The sequence below is a fragment of the Aethalodelphis obliquidens genome, unplaced genomic scaffold, assembly GCF_003676395.1.
Source record: "Aethalodelphis obliquidens isolate GAN/ISIS:26980383/991018 unplaced genomic scaffold, ASM367639v1 scaffold2, whole genome shotgun sequence".
Classification (NCBI taxonomy): domain Eukaryota; kingdom Metazoa; phylum Chordata; class Mammalia; order Artiodactyla; family Delphinidae; genus Aethalodelphis; species Aethalodelphis obliquidens.
Genome location: NW_020837946.1, coordinates 69,803,139 through 69,830,146, shown reverse-complemented (window position 1 = coordinate 69,830,146; position 27,008 = coordinate 69,803,139). Strand labels below are relative to the sequence as shown.

The window sequence follows — 27,008 nt, the reverse complement described above, 5'->3', positions numbered from 1 at the left end:
ATAGCCAAAAAACAATAACCATTTACTTACCTTCTGAAAAATAACACATATATCCTTCTCATCTACTTGCCTAAGAAAATATAATATGTATATTCGTCTGATGAATGTCCTTATGTGGATATCCATTGTAGTAAAGGGTTCTTAAGTTTTAATATCCTTTATTTCCTTGTACTACAAGTGCTTGTTTGACAATATAAAATAGAATATTTGATCCCCATGTTCATTCTCTGTAGTAGAGTTGGAAAGTTTTTCTTCTAGCCCAAGAGTTAGCAGACTTTTTCTGTAAAGACATGTATCTCTGTCTCATATTCTTGTTTTGTTTTTTTTTTAAACCACCCTTTAAAAATGTTAAAAAACATTCTTAGGCTGTAGGCAGTAGATTGCATACCCCTGTTCTTGAGGATGCACTCTCAATTAGAATTCAAAATACTGTTTATTTTGGTGGGAAGAAGTGCTTATGTTAACTGGTTTGTTTAGGTAGATTAGACTTAAATTCCTGATGTTAGAGGAAAACCTTGAGGGAGCTATAATGGCAGTGATCTATCACTGGAGAGATAATATGAATGCCTTTAATTAACTTCCATGTCCTAAAATTTTCTTTTGGTTGAACTAGCAAAATAATGCAGCATTTAAAAGACTTGGTTGCAGATTGCCTCTTGTGGGGAATATTTTGAGAATGCTGTTATATTTGAGGTAATATTCAAATGTATATATTTCCCGCCAATTGCCTAATCTACCAAGTAGTCCTAACTAAAGCACTGAACATCCTCCCCTCCCAACTCAGCCAACCAAAAAACAAATAAAAACAACTCTGGGAAACTATTAAATTATTTTCCTTCCTCAAGGTGTTTATATTACTGAAGAAAAAAAAACCAACTTGAACTGTTGATTATTATAATAGCACAATATTTGTAGAACTTCAGATGAGATGGAAGAGGCCTAGTGCTTATCAGTTATCAGAGGATGACGTTAGAAGTATGCTTGCCTAGACTGATCTAACCAAAAAATAGTTGGTTCACTTATTTGGTATTTCTGGTGTGTGTATATATACACACACAGTAGTCATGGCCATAAACTCTTTTTTTTGTTTGTTTGTTGTTTGTTTTTTTTTTCTGGTACGTGGGCCTCTCACTGTTGTGGCCTCTCCCGTTGCGGAGCACAGGTTCCGGACACGCAGGCTCAGCGGCCATGGTTCACGGGCCCCGCCGCTCCACGGCATATGGGATCTTCCCGGGCCGGGGCACGAACCCGTGTCCCCTGCATTGGCAGGTGGACTCTCAACCACTGCGCCACCAGGGAAGCCCCCATAAACTCTTTTAAAGGAGCCTAAAAACTATCTTAACTCAAAAAAAAAAAAAAAAAAAAAAACTATCTTAACTCATTAGCTAACAGCAGTATGGTACTTGGCAATTTTTTTGTTTTCTTGGTACTTGGCAATTTAAAAAGTTTTATTGATGTATGGTTTATAATTGAATGACATGAGTGGGTATCAAATATGGGTATCAAAACCTATTAACTTATTTTGGTATCCCAAAATAATATACACAGGTTTTTAGGCAGTAGCTTTTTGTTCATTTATCTTATAATATAATTTTTTTTCTCATTGTTATAGAAGCTAATCGTTTTGCTTTCTTTCTAAATCAGGGTGTCAGTGTGGAGGCAGTCGATCCAGTGTTCCAAGCCAAGATGTTGGATATGTTGAAACAGACAGGAAGGTAAGTATTTCAAATGATCATATAATGGAATTATGGGAAATATTTTCAGAAATGTATCTCAGAATTTTACATGTTTGTGAATATCATTCTTAGGGAAAAAAAGCCACGTAATTAATGTAAAAGTATCACTGTCAGTGCTCTGCATCACCTATCTAGTATCTCTTTCCTCTAGAATCATAGAAATTTGCCAGTTAGGAAACTGCCTCATGTTAAAATTCTCAACTGTTACATAGTAAATTTGGACTGTAGCTTCCCACCGTTTAGCATATGGAGTTACTCTCTAGTCACTTATAATTGAAAGAGCTTGTATGTTCCAAAATTTGAGAGTTGCAGCTAAATAAAATTCTGAATATTTAATTATATTTGTAGTCATATTGAGTTTTAAAGACAGGGAAAGTACAATCCAAATATTGTTCAAGTTTTTTACCCCAGATTAAATCTCTCAATAGTTGTCATTCTCTTGCTCAAATTCTTCTACTGTGGAAAAAACTTCAAAATTAATGTTAGCAAAAGGCTCAGCAGCTGAGCAGAACAGTGCAAATTGGTTTTTGACTGAGTTCCTAGTTCTACTGCTGGTTTAATTGATATTTAATCCTTTCACAACAGTGGATCCTGGTGTCCATTGTTAAAAATGTACTCTGCCTGGAAAATCCAACTCCCAGAGCTAAGGAGTTAAAGAGTAGATATTTACTTGAATGCTGAAAGGGTAAAAACTGGCTCTGAGAAAGTGTGGTAACAAGGTGAAAAACTGAAAGCCTTATCTACCACTGCTAATGTGCATCTCTTAATGATAGCACTCCTTTGTCACACTTTTTCATTTCCATGTTTTCTGGATAATATGGTGTATGATTTCAGTGTTTCTAATGGTGCTTTTTCACACCTGTGTGTTTTTCATGTCTTCTTAATTTATACCCTGTTAGTGTGTTGTTTCTTTTCTATCATAAATGTATTACTTATTCTGTTCTGAACGGCTGAATGCCCTCTTTGTTTCAGGCCTGAGATGGTTGTTGGTTGGTATCACAGTCACCCTGGCTTTGGTTGTTGGCTTTCTGGTGTGGATATCAACACTCAGCAGAGCTTTGAAGCCTTGTCGGAAAGAGCTGTGGCAGTGGTTGTGGATCCCATTCAGAGTGTAAAAGGAAAGGTAGAGTGGATTCTATCTTTATTAGCATCTCCTGCCACATTCTATTTACAGATACATCACATGAAAATCTATTTTGTTTAAAGCATGATTCTTAATTACACAAAAGTACCAACCAAACAAAAAACTGTACCAGTTAATAAATGTGTCTTGGTATTATCATTAGCAATTTACCTATTTAGAGATTTGTTTCTACTTTAATTAGTCTAATTATAAATGTTTATCTTTAATTTTTATTTCATAGATTTAAGAATGTTAATCATACTGAAAGCCTTCTATACACATTTTATAAATATTTTAATAAACATTGCTGTACCTTCTTTTATTTTAAAATGGTGAATTTGGGATTGGCACATTTAAAAAATCTAAAGAGCTCTGTTTGCAGACATTGTGCAGGACATATTCTGCAGTTGTAGGTTCCAAATATTTTAGACAGTGAAAACTTGACCCAAACATTTGGTATCAACCGTTTGCATTTTTGGAGTGAGGACACAGATGAATGATTAGATATGCTAAATGATTCTGAAAAGAGATTAACTTGCAAAGCATATTGGGTTATAGTTGTTCTTTGTTGAAATCTTTTGTTCATGTTTAGTTCTTTTTTCCTTCTTTTTTTCCTTTTTTTCTTTCTTTTTTTTTTTTTTCTTTCTTTCTTTCTAGCCCCATATGCCATTTTCCTATTTCCTGCCTCATGACAGCAGGGAGCAGCTCTATTATCACCTTCACAGAGCTGTCTGCAAATGTGAGAGGCAATTCGATTTTGCTCAACCACAGGGAGAGTGGATTAGAAAAACTACAGAACATACAGAAATTGGCTAGGTGGTTACTGCTTTAAAATACTGCTGAGGTGTCTTGTTTGAGCATGTACGTCCATTGTAGTGTAGAATAATTGCTAAAATACAATCACAATACATTTATGGAATCCTTTTTATGAAGCTTTTACAAATAATTTTTGGAGCACTTAAAAATAAATATTAGCTTATCAGACCTGGAGTTTGATAGTATTGCAGATTACATTTACATCTGCTCACCAGCTCAGACAAACTAAATATGGCTGTTTAAACATGGAGTTTTTATCTGTCATGAATTTGAACACTTTCTGACATTATATTATTGTGATGAATAAAAATTGAGGTCTTTTCTAAATCATGATCCTATTAGATGTGATTTAGCTTTTTAGAGGTAGAAACTAGCCACAAAAACAATAATAATAGAAACTGATAATACTAGGCAGTTCTGAATGGATAACTTCTGAGGCTTGCTATATAACTATACTTCAATTTATTTACTTTCTTTTTTACTAAGTGTATTGTTATTTAACTGATATAGATAAAAGGAGTTGAAAATCTTTGACATTTGTTAGTTTTATGAATTAAAGTACAGTATAATATTTAAGTTTAATTCTCTGATAATTAAGATACCTTATAAAAAAGTAACCCATAAGTAACTCATTTAAGTAATAATTATTATTTTAGAAATATAATAGAATTATCTGATTAAATTCCCATGCCACAATATATACTACTAATAATTGAAGCTTAGTTTTAAACATAATTAGAATTCTGTTTTGTAGTTTTAGTGTGATTTTTAGGATACTTAACTCATGTGATGGTGGCTGCTTTGAAAAGGAAAATATAAACTTAAATACAGTGAAAGAAAGCATTTTCAAAATAGAATGTAAATAAATGAATATGTGTTTTGGTTATCTTGTTTATAGTATTTTAAATGGCAGTTTTAGTTTCCAAACCTAGTTTAGGTATTATATAACTGTGGAGTTTGCATTGTTTGTTTCTAATTAACCATGATTCAAAGAATGCATTTAATTAAAAAATATACTTGTATCACATGACTCTGTTGTCATGTGGTAAAGTGTAGTATTTAAAAATATATATCAAAAATTACTTTAGGAAATTACATGTATCGCTGTCTAGTTTTATATGTCATGAAAAAAATTATTTGGAAAAAATTTAGTATAAGCATCTATCACTGATGATTCGCATCACTTGTTGTACCTAATGAGATTCATACAATTATATCACCTCAAATAAGGATCCATTTTTTTGTCAATAATGTAACTTCATTTATAAGGTGTCTGAGTTTGGTTATAATTTATAGTTCTCTCAGTGTCTCAAAACTGAATTAAATTAGATGTTAGTAAGTCCATGGCCAGAGTGTTCTAGTTAAATCATTATACTTAAGAATATAAACTTACAAGAAAATGAAGAATAACATAGGACTCTCCCTTCCCCTTCCCTGCACATGATTTATCAAAGCTGTCAAAATATTTAGCAAGGCAATGATTAGATCAAGAGTTAAATGACAATCTATATATAAAGGATTTAAGTGGGTGTCTGTTCTTTTAATACCTCTTTCCTGTATATTTTTGTATTTTCATTTTTGTAAGTCCCAGTATTATCTCTGTTTTTTTGAGTGATTAGGTAAAAATGGATTCTTTCTTTGTAATCTCAATTGATTCAAACTGGTTGATTTCCTTTTATAGTGACTTGACTTTATCTTTATGGAATTATTGCTATGTGCCAGGTATTACGGCAATAATCATTTGAACTTGTCTCATTTATTCTTTTTGATAATTCTGAAAATAGGTTCTATTATTCCATTTGTCAATGAAAGGGTATAAAAATTTAGGGTCAAAAGATTACTTTGCCCAAAATCATACTATTGTGTATTAAGCAGCAGAACAAGGATACAAATCTAGGTCTATAAAATTTCAGAACTCAAGCTGTTTACTGGCTCTTTAATATTAGACAGTTATGAACAATGTAATTAGAATAACTCAGGAATGGAAAATGAGTACCATAGTCATTGCAGGGCCTTCTCTTAATTTACGTGTTTAGATATCATTCCCTTCAACATAAGTCAAGAGGAAGGAGCTGTAGTTTCTCAGAGTTCTCGAGAGTTCTGTGTACTATTTTTAGTAGGTATTATATATTAATTGATTTTCTCATATAGTATTTTTCTATTAATTAAAAACAGTTTAGACAGACTCATGTCTGTCAGCTTTTGTGACATCCCTAGGACCAAACATTGAGACCAACATAAAAAATAAAATGTACTATATGATAAAGAATCCATATCACTCTGTATATCACATAATCTTGGAAATGTTTAAAAATGATACAGGCGAAAAATCAATGATAATAACATTTGTAATTTAAATGGAGTGTAAGCTTATAGAAATTACCAGCGAGCTCCACTCAAAACTTACCAGTGAAATAGTTTTTAAGATTCTGTTTTAGTTTACTTGTAAAGAAAACACATATTAAAATATTTTAAACTTCAGTTCTCAAGTGGTATGGTGGCAACCTCTTGCTTAATGTTTTGTTATCTTGTATATTCAACCTACAGCTGGACTTAATCCAGCAACAAATTTAGAAGTAAATTCAACTTGTAATATGACTATACTTCTTCATTAAGGCAAAAAGAACAGTCACTTTGTGCAAAGTCATAAAACTAGCCTACAACCATGACTACTTTTGAGAACTAATTTTCTTGTCAGGATTCCTGTCAGTAAAATGTTCACATGTTACCTGCTAACTCCAAACAATCTTTGCGTCTGTTCTCTATTTTGAAAATACAATCACTAAAACCCCTTTATCTCAAATAAATCTTCACACTGGCTGGACTTTCTTGAAGATTTTTTATTTACTTTGATTGGAAATACTCAATGGGCTTCTGAAAATGTGGTGTTTAGTTTCAGATCAACTCATCATCAGTTATTTCTTAAGTACAGCTGATATGTCTGTATGCTAATGGGGATACAAATTAAATAAAAAATGGTCTTAGTCTTTTTGAGAAGATAAGTCATATATATTTAGTGTCACTAGTGAGCCAGATAACATTCTGCTAGTTATGTGCTGGTAATCCTACACTGCATACTGATATAATACAAATTATACTGGTACTGCTTTGTTTCTGTAACTAAGTATTAAATTGGTTGCTAGTGACAAATGATTCAACAAATACTTATTTAGAACCTTTTATGTGTCAATATGCAATAAAATAGTACTTGTATAGCAAACATAGTAAATGCAGATTAAAAGTAGGCAGAAATCAGTGTAGACTGCATAAAGTAAATGAAGTTTGGACTGAATTTTAAGGACATCACTCTGTTATTGTTGTCTTTTAATCAGCGTTTTACAGAAAAGGTAGGGCTCTGAAGAGTAACTACAAAATATAGGAGGAAAGAATTAGGGAATGTATGTTATAGGAGCTTACCTTTTATTTTCAGATATCTAGAAGGTCATGTCTTTTTCAAGGTAAGGGGGAAAATATTTTACTTATCCAAGAAATTTTGTATTCGAAAGTTTTAAGATGGTGACAATTTTAAACTACTCCACTAATAGTTTTGTTTTAGCATTTTCTTATTGCTATTAAAAATTGTATACCATAAAGGCTGGGCATAAAGTAAAGAGCACGGGCTTTGGGATCAGGCCTGTATTAGAATCCAATTTTTATCTCTTCTTTATAGCATGACCTTGAGCAACTTACCTAATCTTGAGCTTTCTCATCTATTAAACAGGGATTTTAGTAACTATCTCATAGTATTATATTATGAATATTATAAAGTGATATATGTAATCATTACAGTGCACATGCATATAGAAGGTGTGCAATAAATATCACTTTATTATTCTGAAGATTAAAATAATTGATACTTAACAGGAAAAACAACTAGCATATTTAAAAAAATAGAACGTGAGCATTTCTGAAAATGTTGTTAAGAACAAGTCTATAAATTAATTACTAACTTGCTCACTTTAGGAAGATGAAGGTAATAATTACAAAAGAAATGAAAACTTTCCCATTTATATTTTGTATGTTCAGACTAATTTAGGAACACTCTTCTGATTCAGCTGATTTTTTTATTGAGCACTTACTGTTTTTCCAACATATTTCTCTGGGGCATGCTGATGAAAAAGAAAATGAATATATTACTTTAAAATTCTGGCCTTTGAAATGATTGATGTGATTAAAACCATTTTGTGTTTCATTCACCTGTCTGTATGTTGTCTCTCTCACAAGATTGGAGCTTCTTTTAAGGGAGAAATGTTTCCATATCTTGGAATTGATGCAGTGTCTGCAAAAAGTAGTTTTTTTAAAATAAATGTATATAAGGTAAAATCAGGAATGAATGTTTCAGTGGTCAGCTAGCTGTTACCAATTCAGACTTTTAGCATATAAGAAAACTGCAACTAATTTTGTGAGGTTAAGTAATTTGTATACATTAGCGGTGATCACTTATTAAATGAGTGAAACATGAGATTGACAAGGTCAGTGAGCCAGTTTGTTCATAGACATTAACCTTGATGAATCCGAGCCTTTGGGTAATCAGAGTTAGAGTTCAAGTTTATCATGTCATTTGTCTTCCAAAGGTAGTGAAAGATATTTAGAATAGCTGTCATTCATAAGATTTTCTGTTGATCAGTATCCCATAAAGGTTAATTAGGGCTGAATAATTCTTATCTCAAATTGTATATATACACATACCTTTCCTTTGCCTAGTTTTTCAGACTGAAAGAGAAAAATAGAAAATAGGACACATAAAAATTCTATTTCCATTCCTAATATAGCTCTGTGAGCATACTCATCCAACTCTTGGAACAAGGTTAGTTACTATATTATCTTTTGTTTGTGTCCTGTTTTTTACTCCTAGTATCAATTTGAAGTTTTATAACACTCTTAGACAATCTGTGAGGATGTCTAAGAAAATATTTTAGGTGCTAATGTGCATGTACTATTCCTGATAGACTTAATAGTCTTAAATTATAACATTAATTTAGCTGATAAATCAGAAATTGTCAGCTAAGAATTTTAAAGCAATTTTATGTTTAAAATTCTAAGAAGCATAAATCTGATATAGAACTAACAGTTCTTAGTTTTGTTCTTTTAATTTAGAGCTTCTGTATTAGTAATATAATTTCTGAGCTAATTTATTATTGTTTAGTAATTGCTATGCATTTGAGTGATAGACATCTGCTTCAAATTAGTTTGAATTCAGCTGTTTCTGTAAAGATATAGGAAAACCTTTAAAACAATGTCCCATTATCTATAAGAATATTATTTATTGACTCTTTTGCCTCTTGAATGCTTTTCTTTCCCCAATCTAACGATCCCTGGTCATTCATTCAACAGACATTTATTGATCATTACTGTGTGCCAGGCATACAGTGGACACACAGGAGAGTAAGATCTACTCCCTGTCCTTAATGCCAGTGTTGTACCGGAAAATGGAAACTATGACTTTGTATAAAAGGCCTCTGCGTAGCCCATGTATATTAATTGTTTAAGATCATATTCAAATGATTTGACATTAACCCTTGTTAATTGTGAGGATGTTTCTGGGCCTGGGACTTAGTTTTGGCGGATTTAGTCTGTTGTTATCACTAATTTCCTGAAGAGGGTAGAATTGATTATGGTGGTGAATTTTCTTCTAAGTCATAGTTGATTATTATTCTAATGATCAGTAATTATTCTTAGACTAGTAGTAAGCTTTTCAGTAGATGCCCACTGCCACTTTTTACATGCCAAATAGCTTTTCTGTATACAGTTTTTATTCCTAATTAAACACAAGTCAGTGCTTTGTGATGTTTGAGTGTTTCATGAATTCAAAACTGAGCGGTGGTAAGGAAATGGGAAGTATATATTTTGTAAAGCTAGTGATTAAATTTTTATAGATAATGAATTTGTGGGGGCATTCAGTGGTAAAACTTTATATAAAACGGTAACCAAAGGGACTTCACTGGCTGCTTAGAGGTTAAGACTCCGTGCTTCCACTGCAGGGGGTGTGGGTTAGATCCCTGGTCAGGGAACTAAGATCCCATATGCAGCGCAGTGTGGCCCAAAAAACCCCCCAAAAAACGTAACCAAAAATGCTTTCTTGGAGCTTTTCATTTTAATAGATATTTATTCTGCACCATATTAGGTGCCCCAGGTACTCTGCTGGGGAATGGATATTCAGTGGTGAATAAGACACAAACCTTGCAGCAAAGTAACTGAATCTAAGAGTGATCTTTTCTTGCATTTGTGTTAGGATAACTGTTACAGCAAATAGCTTGGTGATGAAGAGTACTGGCTTTGGCATGCTGTGTATGTACAAATGATAGTGGTATCACTTACCTGGTTGTCATCTCATTTAATGTATTCAAGTCCTCGGAACCTCAGTTTCCTTATCCATAAATTGAGAATATTAATACCTACCTCTTGATTGTTGAGTATTAGACAATATAATTTCTATATGATATTTTAACAAGCCCAATAAAAATATGTAAAAGTGATAACATAGCAAAGTAATTGACCTTTGCATATTTTTCCTACAAAAAGGACTATATTTTTTGAGAGATGGCAGTCTGAAGGATATATTTGTATTTTTCTTTGAAGGTGATGTTAAAGCACAAGAAATGTATGTTAAGTCTTTTATTTCCCTTATCCCCTCCTTACTGCCTTTCTAACATGGGTGAGCCCTAGCCCTTAATCTCTAGAGCCTTTTATTCCTTTACTTTATGTGGGACTGTCAATAAGCATACCAATTGTGTTGCTTTCATTTGTCTACTAGAGGGGAATCTGAAGTCACTTGCTCATTTTATGTTGGCTTGACAGAGTAGCCACCAGATAGGATTGGTACTCTGAGTTGGTTATCTGACCAGTGACCCAGAGATGCTAGTATCTTGTAGCTCATTAATAGTCCCTGAAGAGTTCAGTTTTTAAGTTCACTGTTTATTCATCACCTATAATTCTAGAAATACCTATCATAGAGGAGTATCAAAATTCTAGGCATATTGTCATTTTTTAAAGAGATAATATTCAGTATAGCTGTTACATTTTTTCTTTATTTTATTTAGGAATTTTCCTAGGGAAATATGTCTTTAAACGTCTCTCCCTAATTTCCTGTTGGTATTTTCATATGCCAAATGTCTGTGGATACCAAATTTATAATTCTGATTTGATTTTGAGGGTGGCTTTTTTCTAACTTTAACATTGTATTGCAGTAGCAGTATTCTGCTTAGTTTACTGGTCAGGTTGAGTGCTACAAGAAGCAAACGCCAAAATGGGATTCAATCTGTCTGACCGTGTGAAGGAGAAAGAGAAAGTAGGATTGGGTAGGAAGAGCGTCAGACTGCAGCATGTTCCTAAGAAAGTTTCAGCCAGGCTGTTGGGGAGTCCTTGAGACAGTTGTCCTTTAGAAGAAGCCCTTATTTGGCAGGAATGGCTAGGTTTGTAGTACCCCTGCTGTGCTCAGACATTGGCTGGGAGTAGCCCAAGGGAGGTTTGACCTGGGGTGAACCCCCAGAGGATCCAAAAGTGTAGCATCTGGAGTTTGTGAGTCAGCTATGCTCTCTACAGTAGGTTCTATTGAAAGGAGATCTGAGCTAGGCAAGTCCATGAGCACCATAGTTAAAAACACTGAGAACTATAGTGGTAGGTACACACATATTATTTCATTTAATCTTATCATTAAATGGTGTCATTCATGAGCAAATGGAGACATTGAGAAGTTAAATAACAGTTATCTTAGCTCAATAACTAGCAAGTGTTAGAACCAGAATTCTAACTTAGGCAGGCTTCTGACTGCAGAGTGTCTTAAGCATTTAAATACCTATACCATACTGAGTACATGCATACACTGTAAAAATTTTGCTAAATTTATTTTATGACATAACTATATTCTTTTTAGAAAGTTTCATGAATCTAAAAATGTTTAATTACCTTTCACCATACTAGTTTTTAGAGATCGATTTGTTTTTATTAAAGTATATATATCCAAAACGGTGGCTTTACTGTTTGCATTTTGATGCATGTCTTCACTTGTCAAAAAAAGTACGTTATGCTAGTTATACTCCATCCCCTTTTCTCCCAATATATTGAAGTTGTACTACAGATCTCTAGCTACAATAAGCAATTCTCCAAGGATGAAGAAAGAAAATGTACATACACATAGGAATTTCTTTTCCAGAGCTAAAATTGACATTTTATAAATAATTTCCATGTTGCAAAGTTGAGACTAAGAAATCACAGCAATTCAGTGATATGCATTTGGCATGAGTCAGTTTTAGTTCTTAGTGCTTTTCATTGGAAATGGCATAAAAAGTAAGATTTCTTTGAATTTTTTATGCCGTGGGCTTACAAGAGACATAAGATGTTTTTCTCTTATAGATGCCTGGCAGTGCACGGCAGCAGAAGTAACGAACTGGTCACAAACCCCAGCAGTACTTCCCAGGTCACATGCACCCTTAATTTTTAAAGAATCTAGAAACAACCTAAGCAGTTGATAACAGGTCATTTCTGGGTGATAAAGGGTATTTGATTTCCACACCTAGCATTTTTATAGTCATTTAGAGACTTATTTATGCTGGTGGGTTTATATGTGTTTAAATATGTAACCTAACTGGTCACTGAATTGTAACTCTTTTCTTTTCTTGATGTTTGACATTGATTTTGAGGTCTGAATTTTTTTTTTCAAGCTTTTTTTCTTCCAGCTCATTTTATATATAAACACTTCCCATAGTCATTGACTTCAATATAAGGGCAGCTGGGAATGCCAAAGGCAGCTACTGTTAAACAAAAAAGGAGAGGGGGGTGGGGAGGGAGATAAATTATGAAGTACAGTATCTACTGCCAGAAGTGCTTGGGTATTTTTCTTTCAAACACCTTTGAATTAAATTAATTTTACAAGCTTTACTTAAAAATTAGTCTCCTTTGAATGTAAAAATTGGGAACCATACATTGGTGCTTTAGAAATTTAGTCTAGTCTTTCAGTGACCTAGCAGTTGATATGAAAACATGAATTTAAAAATAAATAGCATATTGGATAAACTGTACCATACTCATGAAAGAAGCCAAAAAATTATGGATTAAACTGAATTTGAAAATAATTACAGTTTTGTGTCCTAAACCAGATTCGTTGTTAAAATGAAATGATAGGTCTTTGACCCTTGGGTGTGCTTGGAATAAATGTGGAACACAGTATTGTTTTTAAAACTATTTTGCTTTTATAAGCTAAGACAGATGTACAAAAAAGATGCAGTTTTTATTTTGTATTGGCAGCTTCCAAATATTTAGTATCTATTTCCAAGAATTGCAATTAGTAAAGCAACCATGGTACTGAAATCTGCACATCCCACAAGCTAATTATATTTGCAAGGTCAGAGTGAATACATATTTTCAGAAAAATAAAGGGTTATATAAATATGTGTCTTCTACTTGGCTGTTGTATCACAGTTTGTTGATCTGGGGTATAATGTGTACAATTCACAAATTTGTCTGATAACAGAAAGTGGTGTGTGATTGTGTTTATTTTACTAACCAGTATATTCACAGCAATCACTTCCAAATATCTCTCCAGTAAAGATGTGTTAATTACAAAACAGACAAGGTCTTCTATTATATTAAAGCTACTAACAAGAAGACAGCAGGAATCACACATGTAAATAGCATCATCAACCCCTATTTTAGTCCTCTGTTTTGATCTGTGAGTTGCGCATAGACCAAAGGTGCTATTAAAGACTGAGTGTATGAAATAGGCAGCATTATATGAACAAAATTTATTCAACAAGAAAACAGACCTTTAACATGAATTTAACAAGCCTGAGAAATTATAAACTATCATATGCTGCAGATTCATGCAGTGATAATAAACAAAAAAGGAAAGTAAGAGGTTTCCCTAAGCTAGCCAAACTGCTAATGGTTTTGTTATAAGCTGTCTACTGTTGCAGTGACCTCTGAAAAGTCTCAAGGCACTTGTACCAGAAAAAATTAAATGGTCAGGCCGGTGAATGGAGATTCAATGTGGTGCGTAGGACTGCAGCATGGAAAGGAATTATAAAAGTCTAGCTTCATATTCCTGAAAATGTTTGTCATACTTTAGCTTGGAAGTTTTTGTTAGTACATATTAAGGGGTAGTTTTTGTGCAAAGTTTTTTGGCTAAATTACTTTTTGGATTTATAACCTTATAAGACATAAGCTGAACTGGTTTAATGTATATATACTTTAAAACAAACCATTTAGAAAATTCATATAGCCCCCAAAAATGAATTTTTCCCCTGCCCCCCTCCCATAACTTAATTAATCCTTGGGGGTTCTTTGTTCAGTCTATTGTACCTAAGATTTCTCTTCTCATCCATGGAGTGACCACTTTGCTGTCATTCTGTTGCATCGTGCTGTAAATACATAAACATGGAGAAACGCCATCAGCCTATACACACCTCCAAGTGCTCACCAAGGCTTTTTCTTGAATCTTACTATGGCATAATTAACACCTTCTTCACCCATTGCTCATTAGTGCACTGGACATTAAGGAGTCTATTTTGATAGGTTGCTCTAAAGGAGAAACCCACTTATTCTCACAGCACAAAAAGCAATTATAAAATTGTATAGAAATTAAAATGTAGACTATATTGCCATATTTATATTTTTATTGTGTACTAAATCTAATTTTGGTCTGCAGGTTGTTGAACATGTTAGTTTCCTTAAGACAGTTGCTATAGTGATGGCAGCAAATTCCTTTAATCTTGGTGTAAAGTGTTCATTTTCTATTGGCTTTCATATTGCTACTCAGAAATCGTCATTCTAAACATTTCATTTCATTTAGGCCATCATTTACTAGTTGAACAGTATATTAAATCCTTGAATTTTTCTCTTAATTTTAAATAGAATTAAAATTTCTAAATTTCAGACTGTTTTTAATTGATCATGATATCTCTTTAGCTGGTATTTTTATTTCCCTTTTATGAAGTTTCACACCTGTTTATAATATTCCAGAGAAATATTACAGAGATTTTTTTCTTGTGTAAAATAGCTGGTCTCCTGTTCTAGTTTGGAAGCATTCAGTATAAAAAAGATATTTTGTGATATATTGTGGAATTTTCATAGTTTTTAGAAGTGTTCTTTTTCTACAAATGATACAGAAATCTTTAAATGGAATCCAAGTATTCTAAAAACAACTGGACCAAAATGATGCTTTGCTCTTAAATATTTACTGCTATTGGTTAGGGAAGCAATTCTTAATTTTGTATTTATTTAAGTTGTACATCTGTCTATCAAAATGGTCTCTTTTCCCTTCTTTAGCCTACATTTTATCTTATTTTTATGTGCTTTTTAGTAGAAAATTTTACTTCTATATGTTTTTAAACAGTTGTTTGAAATTATTTATGATAATATCTGATTAAAGCATGTTTGATAGTAGTACTTATTACTTTATGAAAATGATTAGAAAAAAGTTTAAGTATAAGCAAGAGGTATAAACCTAGGCCATATTTATTTATACATAATTGTGAAAGTTAAGTCTGGATTATAGTTACTGTATAAAAAGAAAAAAGTTTTCACAAACTATTAAATCATGCATGTTCTGGGGATACTTGGTTTTATTTTAAGGCAAGAGGAATCTTTGGGGAAATTCAAACTGTTAGAAATAAAAGCAAAATTCAAAGTTTCGGGGCGGCGGGGGGGGGAATTGCCGGAGTAGATGGAGGCCTTAGATTGAGTCACTTGTCATAGTGCTTTGGTGTAAGTTTGTATTCATTAGTACCGTTGACCCTTCACGGCAGCTTTTTAGAAAGGGTGATTTTTCCTTTCTTTCTTTCTTTAAATCTTATTCTTTAGCATATAGCATTTAGTAATACTTACTACAGATTTTTCAGACTTGATTAGATTCCAGTTGGTTTATTTTGGAAATAAATTTTTTTTAATCCCTTAGTATCCTCAAACTATAATTATACAAATGAGAAACAGTCTAGTAGACAATAGATTTTAAAACATTGATAAATCTCAGTTGTTTCGCACTTTTAAAGGCAAATCTAGAAATAACTGTATTACCCTGCTTTAAGATATTTTTATGTGAAGAATGTATTGAGTTTATTCTCTAGGTAATTGATTTACATTCCCTGGAAGAGGCATCTGTCTTAAGATCCCCAGTTCTTTACATAAAACTTAACAACATTAAAAAGCTTTAACAAGTTCTTTCAAATCCATGATAATGAACAGAGAAAAGCATTCGGATAGTATGTGGTTCTTGTTCAATCTCTTAATATATGAGCTAAAAGATGATTTGTATCATGTAAGAATTTGAAGTGTTTCTCTACAGAAATATTGAGTACACCTAGGAAAAAGAGGATACCTATTGTTATTTCTTTACTATGAACTTAGGGCTGTATCATTCTATACCACGTTCCTGGCTTAAAGCACGGATGACCTTGGTTTTCTTGTATTGTGCCTCGTATTCTTGACAGTGGCTTGGACATTTAAGGCCATCAGACAAGGTACAAAGTCTTTTATAGTCACAAGAAGTAAAAGGTATCTGACTAGAAGAGAATACGTGGAGCAAGTGCCTTGCTGGTTGTAATTTTGTTGTCATTTCAAGTACTGTGGTAGTATAATTGATGTGACAGGGCTGGGCTTTAGATGTGGTCCCTTAGCTTGTGCTCACTTTCAGTTTTAGTTTCTCTTTGTCATTCATTTTGATTAGGTAAAATTTAGGTGACAGACATATGCGCACCAATGAAGGCTGTTTGGTGTAAGTTTAGTAATGACGTATTTCAATAATAAAGATGCAAAGTTAATATTTTCCTTTACTGCTTCATGAAAATTGCAATAATTGGTGTCACCTTACATTACAAGATAGAGGGTGGTGTGCTGATGGTGCAGTCAGCAGGAGGTTCTTTTTTATTAATATTATAATTAAATGATTTTCTGGAAATAGGCCAGAAACAGATGCAAGTTGATCATGCCTTGTCCAGTGTTGCTTGGCACCATCACTTGCTTTTTAAAAAAGAGATGACCTGACACCTTGTTTTTACAGGTTGTTATTGATGCCTTCAGATTGATCAATGCTAATATGATGGTCTTAGGACATGAACCAAGACAAACAACCTCAAATCTGGGTCACCTAAACAAGCCATCTATCCAGGTAATACCTGTATTTGATAATGTGTTAAAACTGTTTTACATTTTAAAAGCCTGTTATAAATGACCATTTTAAGATCCAGTACTTAGCATTTTAATTTGTTTTGCAATTAATTTTTCTTGTGCTTTAAAAGGAGATTATGGAAATAGTGTTGCAAAAGTTAGATTTGCTCACATATAAGTCTGCTTTCAGTGAAGTCTTTAAACTTTCCTAACATAGTTTGAGGACACCCTTTTGGGGGGCATAGTAGAGCCTTAATCTTGAGAGTACCTTACAGCTTTGCACGGTTAACACTGTAGTAAAGGACTGATAGGGGTTTTAGGTGGAGTGCGTTAGGTATCATGGTATCATTATTGGTTTGGTTAGTAGACATTTCTTATAGTAGTAAATAATGGTAAATTATTGTATACTTTAAGAGGTCCCCAGAAGCAGTTCCTAAATAGTACTTAAATATTTTTACCTTTTTCTTTTTTCTTTTTTTGCCTTAATCCCTACTTTTAAAACAAATCATATAAAACACAACTACATATTTCTTTTGATTAGAGTTTATATCTTGTTCTTTCTAGTGATGTCAACCACCATTATTACAGTTATTCAGACACTTAATATCCTCCTGAGTGATTAATGTTTTCTTTGTATCATCCACATGCTTCATTGTTTTTACACAGATCTTTATTGTCTGCAAAAATTATTTTAAATGTGTTTTTAAATGCACCACAACCTGTGTCTATATAGTTAATTGCTTCTCTGAAGATTAATTAAAAGGACAGAAATACTGTGTTTGGTTAAATAGAACACATAGGACAGAGACATTATAGTAGCTATTGCTGCTCCCCTTCTGAAACCTTGCTCTGTCATATGATTGTCTCTGGGGAGTTGTGGTTTTGACAGTTAAACTAAGCTTGGTTATACTTTGATAACTTTATACTTTTAGATGCTTACTTTTTCAGCAGTCACTCATCTGAAATCTTCATCAAAGTGAAAAAGTTCTTTCAAAGGATTGAGGTGTGTTCCTTTTGAAAAAATTACTTAGAAGCCAGGGAAAACTGCAAAGTATAGTGAGTACGATGAAATAAGCTACTAGTGTTTTTGATTGGGTACAGACAAGCCCATACTTGCATGTTCCAAGAGAATATATTATTGGACCTGTTTAGCCTGTGATAATGACCTTTCTTATAACCCCCATAGCATCATACTGCTTCATTATTTTTTTGCAAATATTATTTTTTTTGTTAAGTAGCATCTCACAGTCTAAGATCATTGTGATTACTGCATGGTGTGTTTCTGCCAGAAGTTTTTACTAATTGCAAGTCAACAGCCACCTGTTGCAGATTTCATCTTTTAAATTTAAACACTGGTTTTTAACCTTAAAATTTGAGTTAATTAAATAATTAAAATCTGTTTCTTTCTACATCAGTCCAGTTTGTATTTTTACCTTATAGTCTGTAATTTAAGGTGAACCTTATGAAGCAGGTTCCAAACCAAAGTTAAAAGGACCTGTGTATATAACAGCTACAGCGTCATTGTTTTCCATTTCATTTTAGTTTGTTTTGGCTTCCAATTAAAATGTATATATATTTATTTCACAGTTTTTATAGCGTCCATCAGGAAAACATCTATCTGGGTGCTTTACAGTTTTGAGACAATTCCAATACTGAAACACTCAAATGGGATCAAGCCAAAAAGTAACGGAACAAAGGCACACCTTAAAACAATTTCTTAGTTTTCTAAGACAAGCTAGAAAGAAAGCATCCCAGAAGAACTTGAAGTGAATGGTGATATTCATAATAGAGTTTTAAGATGTGTTAGCAGAATCTTTACCTCAGGGATCAGAAGCCTTTCAGAAAGGCCGTGCCTTTTATTTTGAAGGAAAGTTAGTTTGTATTTAGAGGGATCTTATTCCTAAACCAGCTTATTACTGGTAGGAATAGGAACCTAACAGGTACCATCAGCACTCATGTGGGTGGTTACTAATGCTTTTCTAACACTGATTTTTTTTTACTATCATACTTAAAGTAGGGGGGGAAATATTAGGGTTATACTGTAGACTACTATTTAATATATTGAGGAAAGTTCAAAATATGTTAAGAAAAAGATTATAAAATCACATATGCAAGTTCTCCTTTTTGAAAATATATATTTTATAAACTGTGCCTATATATTTACAATATGATATTAGTATTGATTACCTTTAGGTTGTAGGGTTATTGAATTTTTTTTCTTGTTTTTCCTTCTCTATATTTCTTAAACTTTCTACAATGAAACATATATTGCTTTTAGAAAATGTTATTTTTAAAGCACTAATAGCAATGTTGAAGTATCTGCCACAAGACAAAGCTAATAGACAAAGTTTATGTGAACTTTCATGTTTTAAATGAGAGGTCATTAATAATCCTGATAGAGAGGGAAGAGTATAATGCCTGTACTGTAGACTTTTCTATTAATATATGTGACTTTGTATTATTTTGTTCTTGGAACATTTGACCATTATTGTCAAATGTATAGAATTGAGAGTTAGCAAGCATTTATTTTAGTAACTAAAAATGTAAAACTATTCCACTAAAAATTGTTCAACAACATTTCAGATGCTTAAGGGCCACAGTGTATATGAAGACAGGTTGTCAACTGAATGGAAATTTAGTAGCTGTTGATGCATAGATGCATTATACTAGGGTTATGAACCTCTAAGTGTAGCCCTGAGTACAACTGCATTGTCTAACACAGTTAAACTATTTGAAAAACATTGTTTTCGGTAGTTGTTAAACAGTTATAAAATAGTTGTACTAGAAGGAACCATTGTGATGATTTTGTAGGTGAGGAAACTGAGGCCCAGCAAGTTTGTGATTTGCCTAGCTTATCCACTGAGTTACTGTAGGAACTAGTACATAACCAGAGCTCCTCATTCTTTTATACTATATTTGGAAGTTTCATTAATTCATTAATTTTGGCATAGATAATGTATATATACAGCTCAAAATTCAAAAGGTATGAAAAGGTATTTAGCAAAAATTCTTGTCTTCTTTTGCCATTTGTGACCCAGTTCTCCACCCTAAAGGGAACAAAGCACATGTTTTGTTTCTTTCCAGAGCTATTATATTTATATAAAGAAAGATTCATTTTAAAGTATGATTTACTGGATTATATTTAGTACCACATTTTCAGTTTATCAATGTAAAATAATTTAAGGCAAACATATATCTTTAGATCTAAGTAAATATGCCTTTTTTAAGAGCATGAAACTTTTTTAACCTATCAAGAACCTATAAATAGGTTATTACATAGTTCATAAGCTGTGTATTTTATAATATGCCTGCTTTTCCACAGTAGTGAGCAAATGGAGTTATAACTTCTAACCTCTTCTCAGTAGTCTGGACAATGCCAGTGAAGTATTATTTCACCGTAATGATTATTTGTATGCTTTTCTTTGAATTTGTCATACCAACAAAATTATAAAGCTCTACTCTAAAGATTAGCTTAAAGAAACATAGAAATAACCTGGAAGTTAATCATTGGGATCTCAAAACTCTGCTTTGTCTAGTTCCTCCTCCAAGCCACTCTTTGTCTAGAATAAATAGCATCTTAGACTGATAGTACCAACCTAGGAAGAACTTCCTACTTTGAAAGGTTGGCAGCCTTTGAGCAAAGAAAACAAGGGTCAGGATATCCAAGAAGCAAATAAGCTAAGTCCTGTTAGTAATTCCAAAAAGTATTGTCCCAGAAACAGTGCTCTAAAAGGTGGCTAGCTTCCCAGGTCAGTCACTGAAATATTATTTAGCCCACAATATAAACACTATAGAATAGAACCATGCTTTTTAACAGTGCTTCTATGAGAAACTGTTGCAGATTTCAAATAATTAATGAATGAGCTTCAGGACAATATCCTGTTTTAATGAAGAATTGCCTAAATTTTCCTAAATGCATCATATGTTTGTTAGGTGTAAATTTAAAAGTTAAGTATTGATGTTTTGAGAAATTTCCTGATTATGTAACTTCTTTGTCTGCCTGACATACTATGGCATTTGCTAGTATGTTATGTTTAATTTGCAATTTGACCCTGTCAAAAGGCTAGTCTCCCCCTTGGTAAAGCTAATCTTATATTTGGTGTATGCTGTCACAACTTGTAATTCAATGTCAACTAGAATGGGGAATTTGAGAGAATTTGTTTTTCACTGAGCTAAATAAAAGAGCCTGTGCCTTTGGGTTTATATGGAAGGAGGACTGTACATGGCCAGTTTACCTGTGATTTGGGATGAATGTACTTGGGGGCACACAGCAAGTGAGTAAGTGAAATTGGGAAATGGCTTGAGGATATCATTTGATTTAAATTTATATTTGTTTTATTATTGTCCCTGCTAATCTTTCATGCTGCCTGTTAGTTGTACTACTTTCATCTAAATAATGTAATTGAAAATCAAGTAGGTAGTGCCTTCAAGTTCCAAACTGTATATTTCAGCAGTACAGTTAATCTCCAAAATGTGGACCTATCTGTGTGCCCATTTGTCTGACTTCTGTATCTCTTGGCCATACCTGTTATTAGCTTTATGGCCACTATATAGAATTATATAGTTGAAGCACTGCATAAAGGTGATTGGATGAGAGGGCAGTTGGCACCTGAAATCTAGCCTAAACTTTGCTCTCCAGTCAGGCTGAGTTTGCTTGGAGCACTGGGCACCTTTTTCTAATTCTTCCACCCAGAGGATGCACTTCCTAATTTGCATAAAGGTGAGTACAGATTAAGGGAGGCACTGATTAGCTCCACTTTTTGATTCACACAGTACAGCATATCTAGGCACTGAAATTGAATTCACTATTCCTGATTATTATTGAAATGAATAAGGATTTAATAGATACTCCTAGTACTTTAATTTCATACAGCAACCATTTTATTATAGCAGATGTTAGGAATATAAGAATGGATTGTTGGGCTTCCCTGGTGGCGCAGTGGTTGAGAGTCCGCCTGCCGATGCAGGGGACACGGGTTCATTCCCCAATCCGGGAAGATCCCACATGCCGCGGAGCAGCTAGGCCCGTGAGCCATGGCCGTGGGGCCTGTGCTCCACAACAGGAGAGGCAACAGCAGTGAGAGGCCCGTGTACCACACACACAAAAAAAAACAAAAACAAAACTAAACTAAAAAGAATGGATTGTTATAGTACATACCTAAAACGGGTTAGTATTTGGTAGGGCGATTTTTGCTAGCAAAGTTTAAAAATAAGACTATGCTTTGTTTTCATTCTGATCCCTGAAGTACAAAGACTTAATTTAAGAATTTCCTAAGATACATTGTAGCATAGTATGATAGAAAAAAACATGGGCTTTGGAGTCAGAAAAACTTGGGTTCAAATCCCAGCTTTGCATTTTATTAGGTATAAACTAGGACAAATTGAGATTTGTGTCTTATTTCCTCATCTGTCAAAATACAAATGGAACCAGCCTACCTTACTGGGTTGTTGTGAAGATTAGAAGACTTATTGTGTAAAGCAGGTGCAGGTGCTCATCAAATGTTTCCTTTCCACCCCTTCTTCTACCTCAACACCTTAAGACTACATTGTAAAAATCCAGTTATTAGTGTGGTGGTTGTTTTAGTTAGCTTTATCTTTAGATTCCTGAGAGTTAACCCCAAAGCCCTTTTTGTTTTTGTACTTGAAGATATGTCCAGGGTGTATTTCTGTACTTTAATGTCTTAGAAGGCTGACAGAGGGGTCCACAGAAACTGTTTTGGACCTCATTTGAACCTATGTAGCTAGAGTTAGACATTTGTGCAGCTGTGAATGGATTACAGCACATGCAGGATTATTGTTTCTTAATAAAGCCATGCCATTAGCTTCAGTTTTTATGATGATTTGAGTGTTTGTCTTGGTGATCAAGTACAGTGGAAAAATTTCTGCTTAGTGAGGTTGCCTGAGACTGGACCTACTAAAAAACAAACTCCATTTCGTTAATTTGGAGACATATGCAGACACAGTTATTTTTTTATTTTATTTTTTTTTTGCGGTATGCAGACCTCTCACTGTTGTGGCCTCTCCCGTTGCGGAGCACAGGCTCCGGATGCGCAGGCTCAGCGGCCATGGCCCACGGGCCCAGCCGCTCTGCAGCATGTGGGATCCTCCCAGACCAGGGCACAAACCCGTGTCCCCTGCATCGGCAGGCGGACCCTCAACCACTGCGCCACTGGGGAAGCCCAGACACAGTTATTTTTAATATGTTAGAACTGAATTAAGAAAAATGGAAACTCCAGATTAATGTTGTGGGTGAAGGAATAATTATATTATTATGTCTTTTTAGGCTTTTCTTTTGAAATAAGAAAGATCCCCCTATGTAGATAATCATAAAATCAGACTTAATAAATTATGTATTATTTATAAATTATGAATAATTATAGGTTAGATTATGATGAGGTCAAATCATATCTCTGACTCTGAGCAAGGCTACTAAAACTGTTGAATTTGTGCGGCTCTATGTCATGTTTTAAAGAATGTGTGCCCTGTACCTCTAAACCTCACTTCTAAACTCGTAGCTGAGAGAAAAAGTTTAATATTTACTTAGGATAAAAAGCTATTTTTAGAAGATGGTAAAGGTATTGTCTACAGGATATGTCAACAGTTTCAAACAGTTGTATTTATTTTATTAGATGAAAAATACTAATTTGTCCTTCTAATCATTTATCTATATAGGCGTTAATTCATGGACTAAACAGACATTATTACTCCATTACTATTAACTATCGGAAAAATGAACTGGAACAGAAGGTAAGCTTAAATTTTTATCTTAGAGGCAGAAAAAAATCTATTTCAAACAATTTAAACTATTACCTGGTATATTTGAATTTAAATTGTTGACCTCTTTCATTGATGCGTTCAAATATTTTTTCATTCCTGATGAACTGTAGCATAAAATAAAGGAATATTTTATTGGACAAATTGAGAGACATTTTACCTTATTGGTAGGCGCTAAAACAGGAGAGGAAGTAGGAAACAAACATTCCAGTTTGGTTTTATGATGAATTATAAAAATCTTTCTTCTAGTTCTGCGATTTTTCTGATTAATTTATCTTCTCCAATAAAATGGTCTTTTGTTACTAAATTGCTAAATAAATAGCTTTCCAGATTTGAAAGGAATAAATTAGATTGTAATTGTGTAGTGCTTTTTAAAAAAGTACCATGGTTACTTAGGATAAACTAAAGGTGAGTCAAAAGGGAAATGCATTTTAAGGGTTTTCAGATATTTAGATCTAAATTTTTATACCTTTTTATAGTAATCAAATTTGATGACTTTAAAAATTACCTAGCGTCTTGGTAGATTAGCATTCTTTAGTTTCTACTGTTTTAGGATTACCTCAAGAACAGTTTTTCTCTCAACTAATTGGAAATATTTAAGTCTGCCTACTGCTTTTTGAAATTACAATCTGAACTGCTTTTTTTCTTTATTATTACAATTAGTCATCCTCCAAATAAGCTTCTTGTATTTCTCTCTGAGAAAGACTTAAAAAATTTGAAAGAACATGAGTACTGTTGACAGCCCCTAAGTTTTGATTTCTACATGCACGCTGAAGTCCAAACATAAGTAATCAGTAGTAAACAAGACCTTTCTTACTAGTTGAAAGTGTTCCCCACAAAGTCACCCTAGAAGGGATTCTAGTGATGGTGTATGGGAGTGGAGTTAGAGGGCTCTCCATACTACTCCCTCTTTCAACCAGATCATCTCCCTTTTCAGTCTTATTTATATATTGTGGGCAGAATGTGCTGTATAAGATTTTCTGAAGTTTGATAAACAATTGTTTTAAAAGTTCAAAGCCACCAGTAAACTCACTCAAAGGTCCTAGGTGCTTGAGCATGACTTTGAGTGAGGGGCTGCAGGGGACCAGTTCTTCCTTGACCTGAGGGGAGACACAGAGCCATAGTTCTTCCTTCTGCTTGCTTTTGTCCCAAAGTTCATATCACCTGTGGTAGATTTAGTTGATAGCTTGAAGTACATTTTCAACACTTATTTTAATTTTATGTAGAATAGGTACAGGCTGTGGGATAAAAGGGTACCACTCAGACATAAACTGAAAAATTCATTCAGATATATAAATATTTTATCAGTCTGACACCCAGCTATTTGGAAATATCCATCTAATTACATCAAATTTTCTTTCTCTTTTTTTCCTTTATGGTACCCCATAAACTTAGCCACCATCCTTGGTATAAAAAACACACATATAAATACTTACATAAATTAATTAATATTTTGTTTATGTTCCTAGTATAGCTCAGTTCAGGTGCTTTCTTGATACTCAAAGCCCTGCCTTTACTCTTATCTCACCAACCTGTATACTTAACTCCAAGTGTTACCTGAGGGGCCCAATCCAATCTTTGTCCAGGCATGGTAGAATTATTCTCCTGCTCTGTGGGAACTTTCTTTGTTTGCTTCTGAAGTGTAGAAAAATCCAATTCTCAACACTTAATTATAGGTAGTTTTATAGCATAGGTAGTTGCAGCTGCACCAAAATTTCTTGAGGATGTATTTTCTAAAACACTGTCACTGGCGAAGATGGGAAGCAATCCAAGAAATTCGGGTTACATGTGCAGGAATTTTCCAGTTTTTTTCCAAACTACTCTTGCTTCCATGGGCCCTAGGAGGGGCATGGAGGAATACGGATCTTTTGTGTCTTGAAAATTTTCATAGGTGATTTTGACATATAGCTTATTCTCTAGCATAAGGAAAACTTTGTACCACTTTTAGCTGCAAACCTCTAAACAAATAATTGTTCTAAACTAAACTCATACACTTCCGACTATGTCTTTAGATCCTCATAGCTTGTGGATCTTACTTAAAGTATACTGGTTCTCATAGCAAAAGAACAATAGTCATTCTGTAGGTACCGTTTTTTTTTTCACATTGCATAATTTTATCAATCGTTTAGAAAACTCTTCTTATTCAATGATTATCCTCAACTGAAGGACATTATAGAGTAGGACTTTTAAGAAAAACTGTCTTAAGACTCTGAACTTGAAAACTTACGAACTTCGAAGAATACGTATTCAGAATTAGGAGTCCAGTTTGAGAAATAATGAACTAAAGTGTTTAGTTCCATGATCACTACTAATAGGGTCTGATCCCAGTTTGCTGATGTGATTGCAAAGTGGATGGATCTGTGATTTCCTTCCCAGTTTTACGACTTTTCATTCTGGTATAAAGAAGTTCAAAAATTTTAAATTATAGATGGAATATTAGAATTTGAAGAAAATTTAAAGATTATCTAATACAAGCCTTCAGTTCATAGATATGTAAACAGGGACTCAGAAAGATTGACACAGTCATTCAGTAAATGGAGGCATTTACCTCCTTATCTCGGCATTTGAGAGCAGGGCTATATGAACTATTAGAAATCCTGTGTGTAACATAGTAGTTTCATTCATTCAACATATGCTTATTTAGTATTTGCTATGATTAGATTATGATCTAGATTCTAGAATCTAGACCTTGGTAATCTTGAAATAAACAGAGCAGAGTCCTTGCCTTGATTTCTCTTTAATGGGAGAGAAATGCACTAAACAAGAAAACAAAAATTTCAGCTGTTTATAGTGTTATAAAAATAATAAAGCAAGTTAAGGAAAGAAAGATGTTTAGATAGTATGGGGTGGCTTTATTATATAGTGGTGAGGAATGGCAGCTATATCTAAGGAAGTGAGAAGTGTAAGCCATAGAAAGATAAGAAAAATAGCCTTTGAGGCAAAGGGACAGCAAATGCAAAGGCCATGAGTTGGAGTATTCCTTAGATTTTATTAATATAAATTTAGAAGGATACTTATTAGAGTTTATTTAAATTAATAAAATTAAACTTAAATTCACTAATTCCAAAAGTTGTTTGTAAAGTTGTTTCTCAAGACAAATAAAGGAAATTTTCTCAATACAGGAAAATAATTAATTTTTCTTTATATTTTTTAGATGTTGTTAAATTTGCATAAGAAGAGTTGGATGGAAGGTTTGACACTTCAGGACTACAGTGAACACTGTAAACACAATGAATCAGTGGTAAAAGAGATGTTGGAATTAGCCAAAAATTACAATAAGGTAAAAACTTACTTTCAACATTTATTTCTTATAATCTTTAGAATATATATGATTAGATATCAGGCATTGTATAAATATAAATAGTTAAGAGTAGAATGGCCTATTTTGTAGACCAGATAGTAAATATTTTAGGCTTTATAAGCCATCCAGTCTGTTGCAACTACTCAACCCTGCTGTTATA

At 33.4% G+C, this 27,008-nt stretch overlaps 1 protein-coding gene across 1 annotated transcript in view; it reads left to right on the top strand.

Moving 5' to 3' along the window:
* PSMD14 (proteasome 26S subunit, non-ATPase 14) overlaps positions 1 to 27,008 on the top strand; it is a 93,039-nt gene that overhangs the window by 53,514 nt on the left and 12,517 nt on the right. The window contains exons 6-10 of the mRNA XM_027130022.1: positions 1,645 to 1,715; positions 2,709 to 2,859; positions 16,667 to 16,774; positions 23,446 to 23,520; positions 26,702 to 26,827. Of these exons, the coding sequence (XP_026985823.1) occupies positions 1,645 to 1,715; positions 2,709 to 2,859; positions 16,667 to 16,774; positions 23,446 to 23,520; positions 26,702 to 26,827 (531 nt within the window). The remainder of the gene's footprint in view (positions 1 to 1,644; positions 1,716 to 2,708; positions 2,860 to 16,666; positions 16,775 to 23,445; positions 23,521 to 26,701; positions 26,828 to 27,008) is intronic.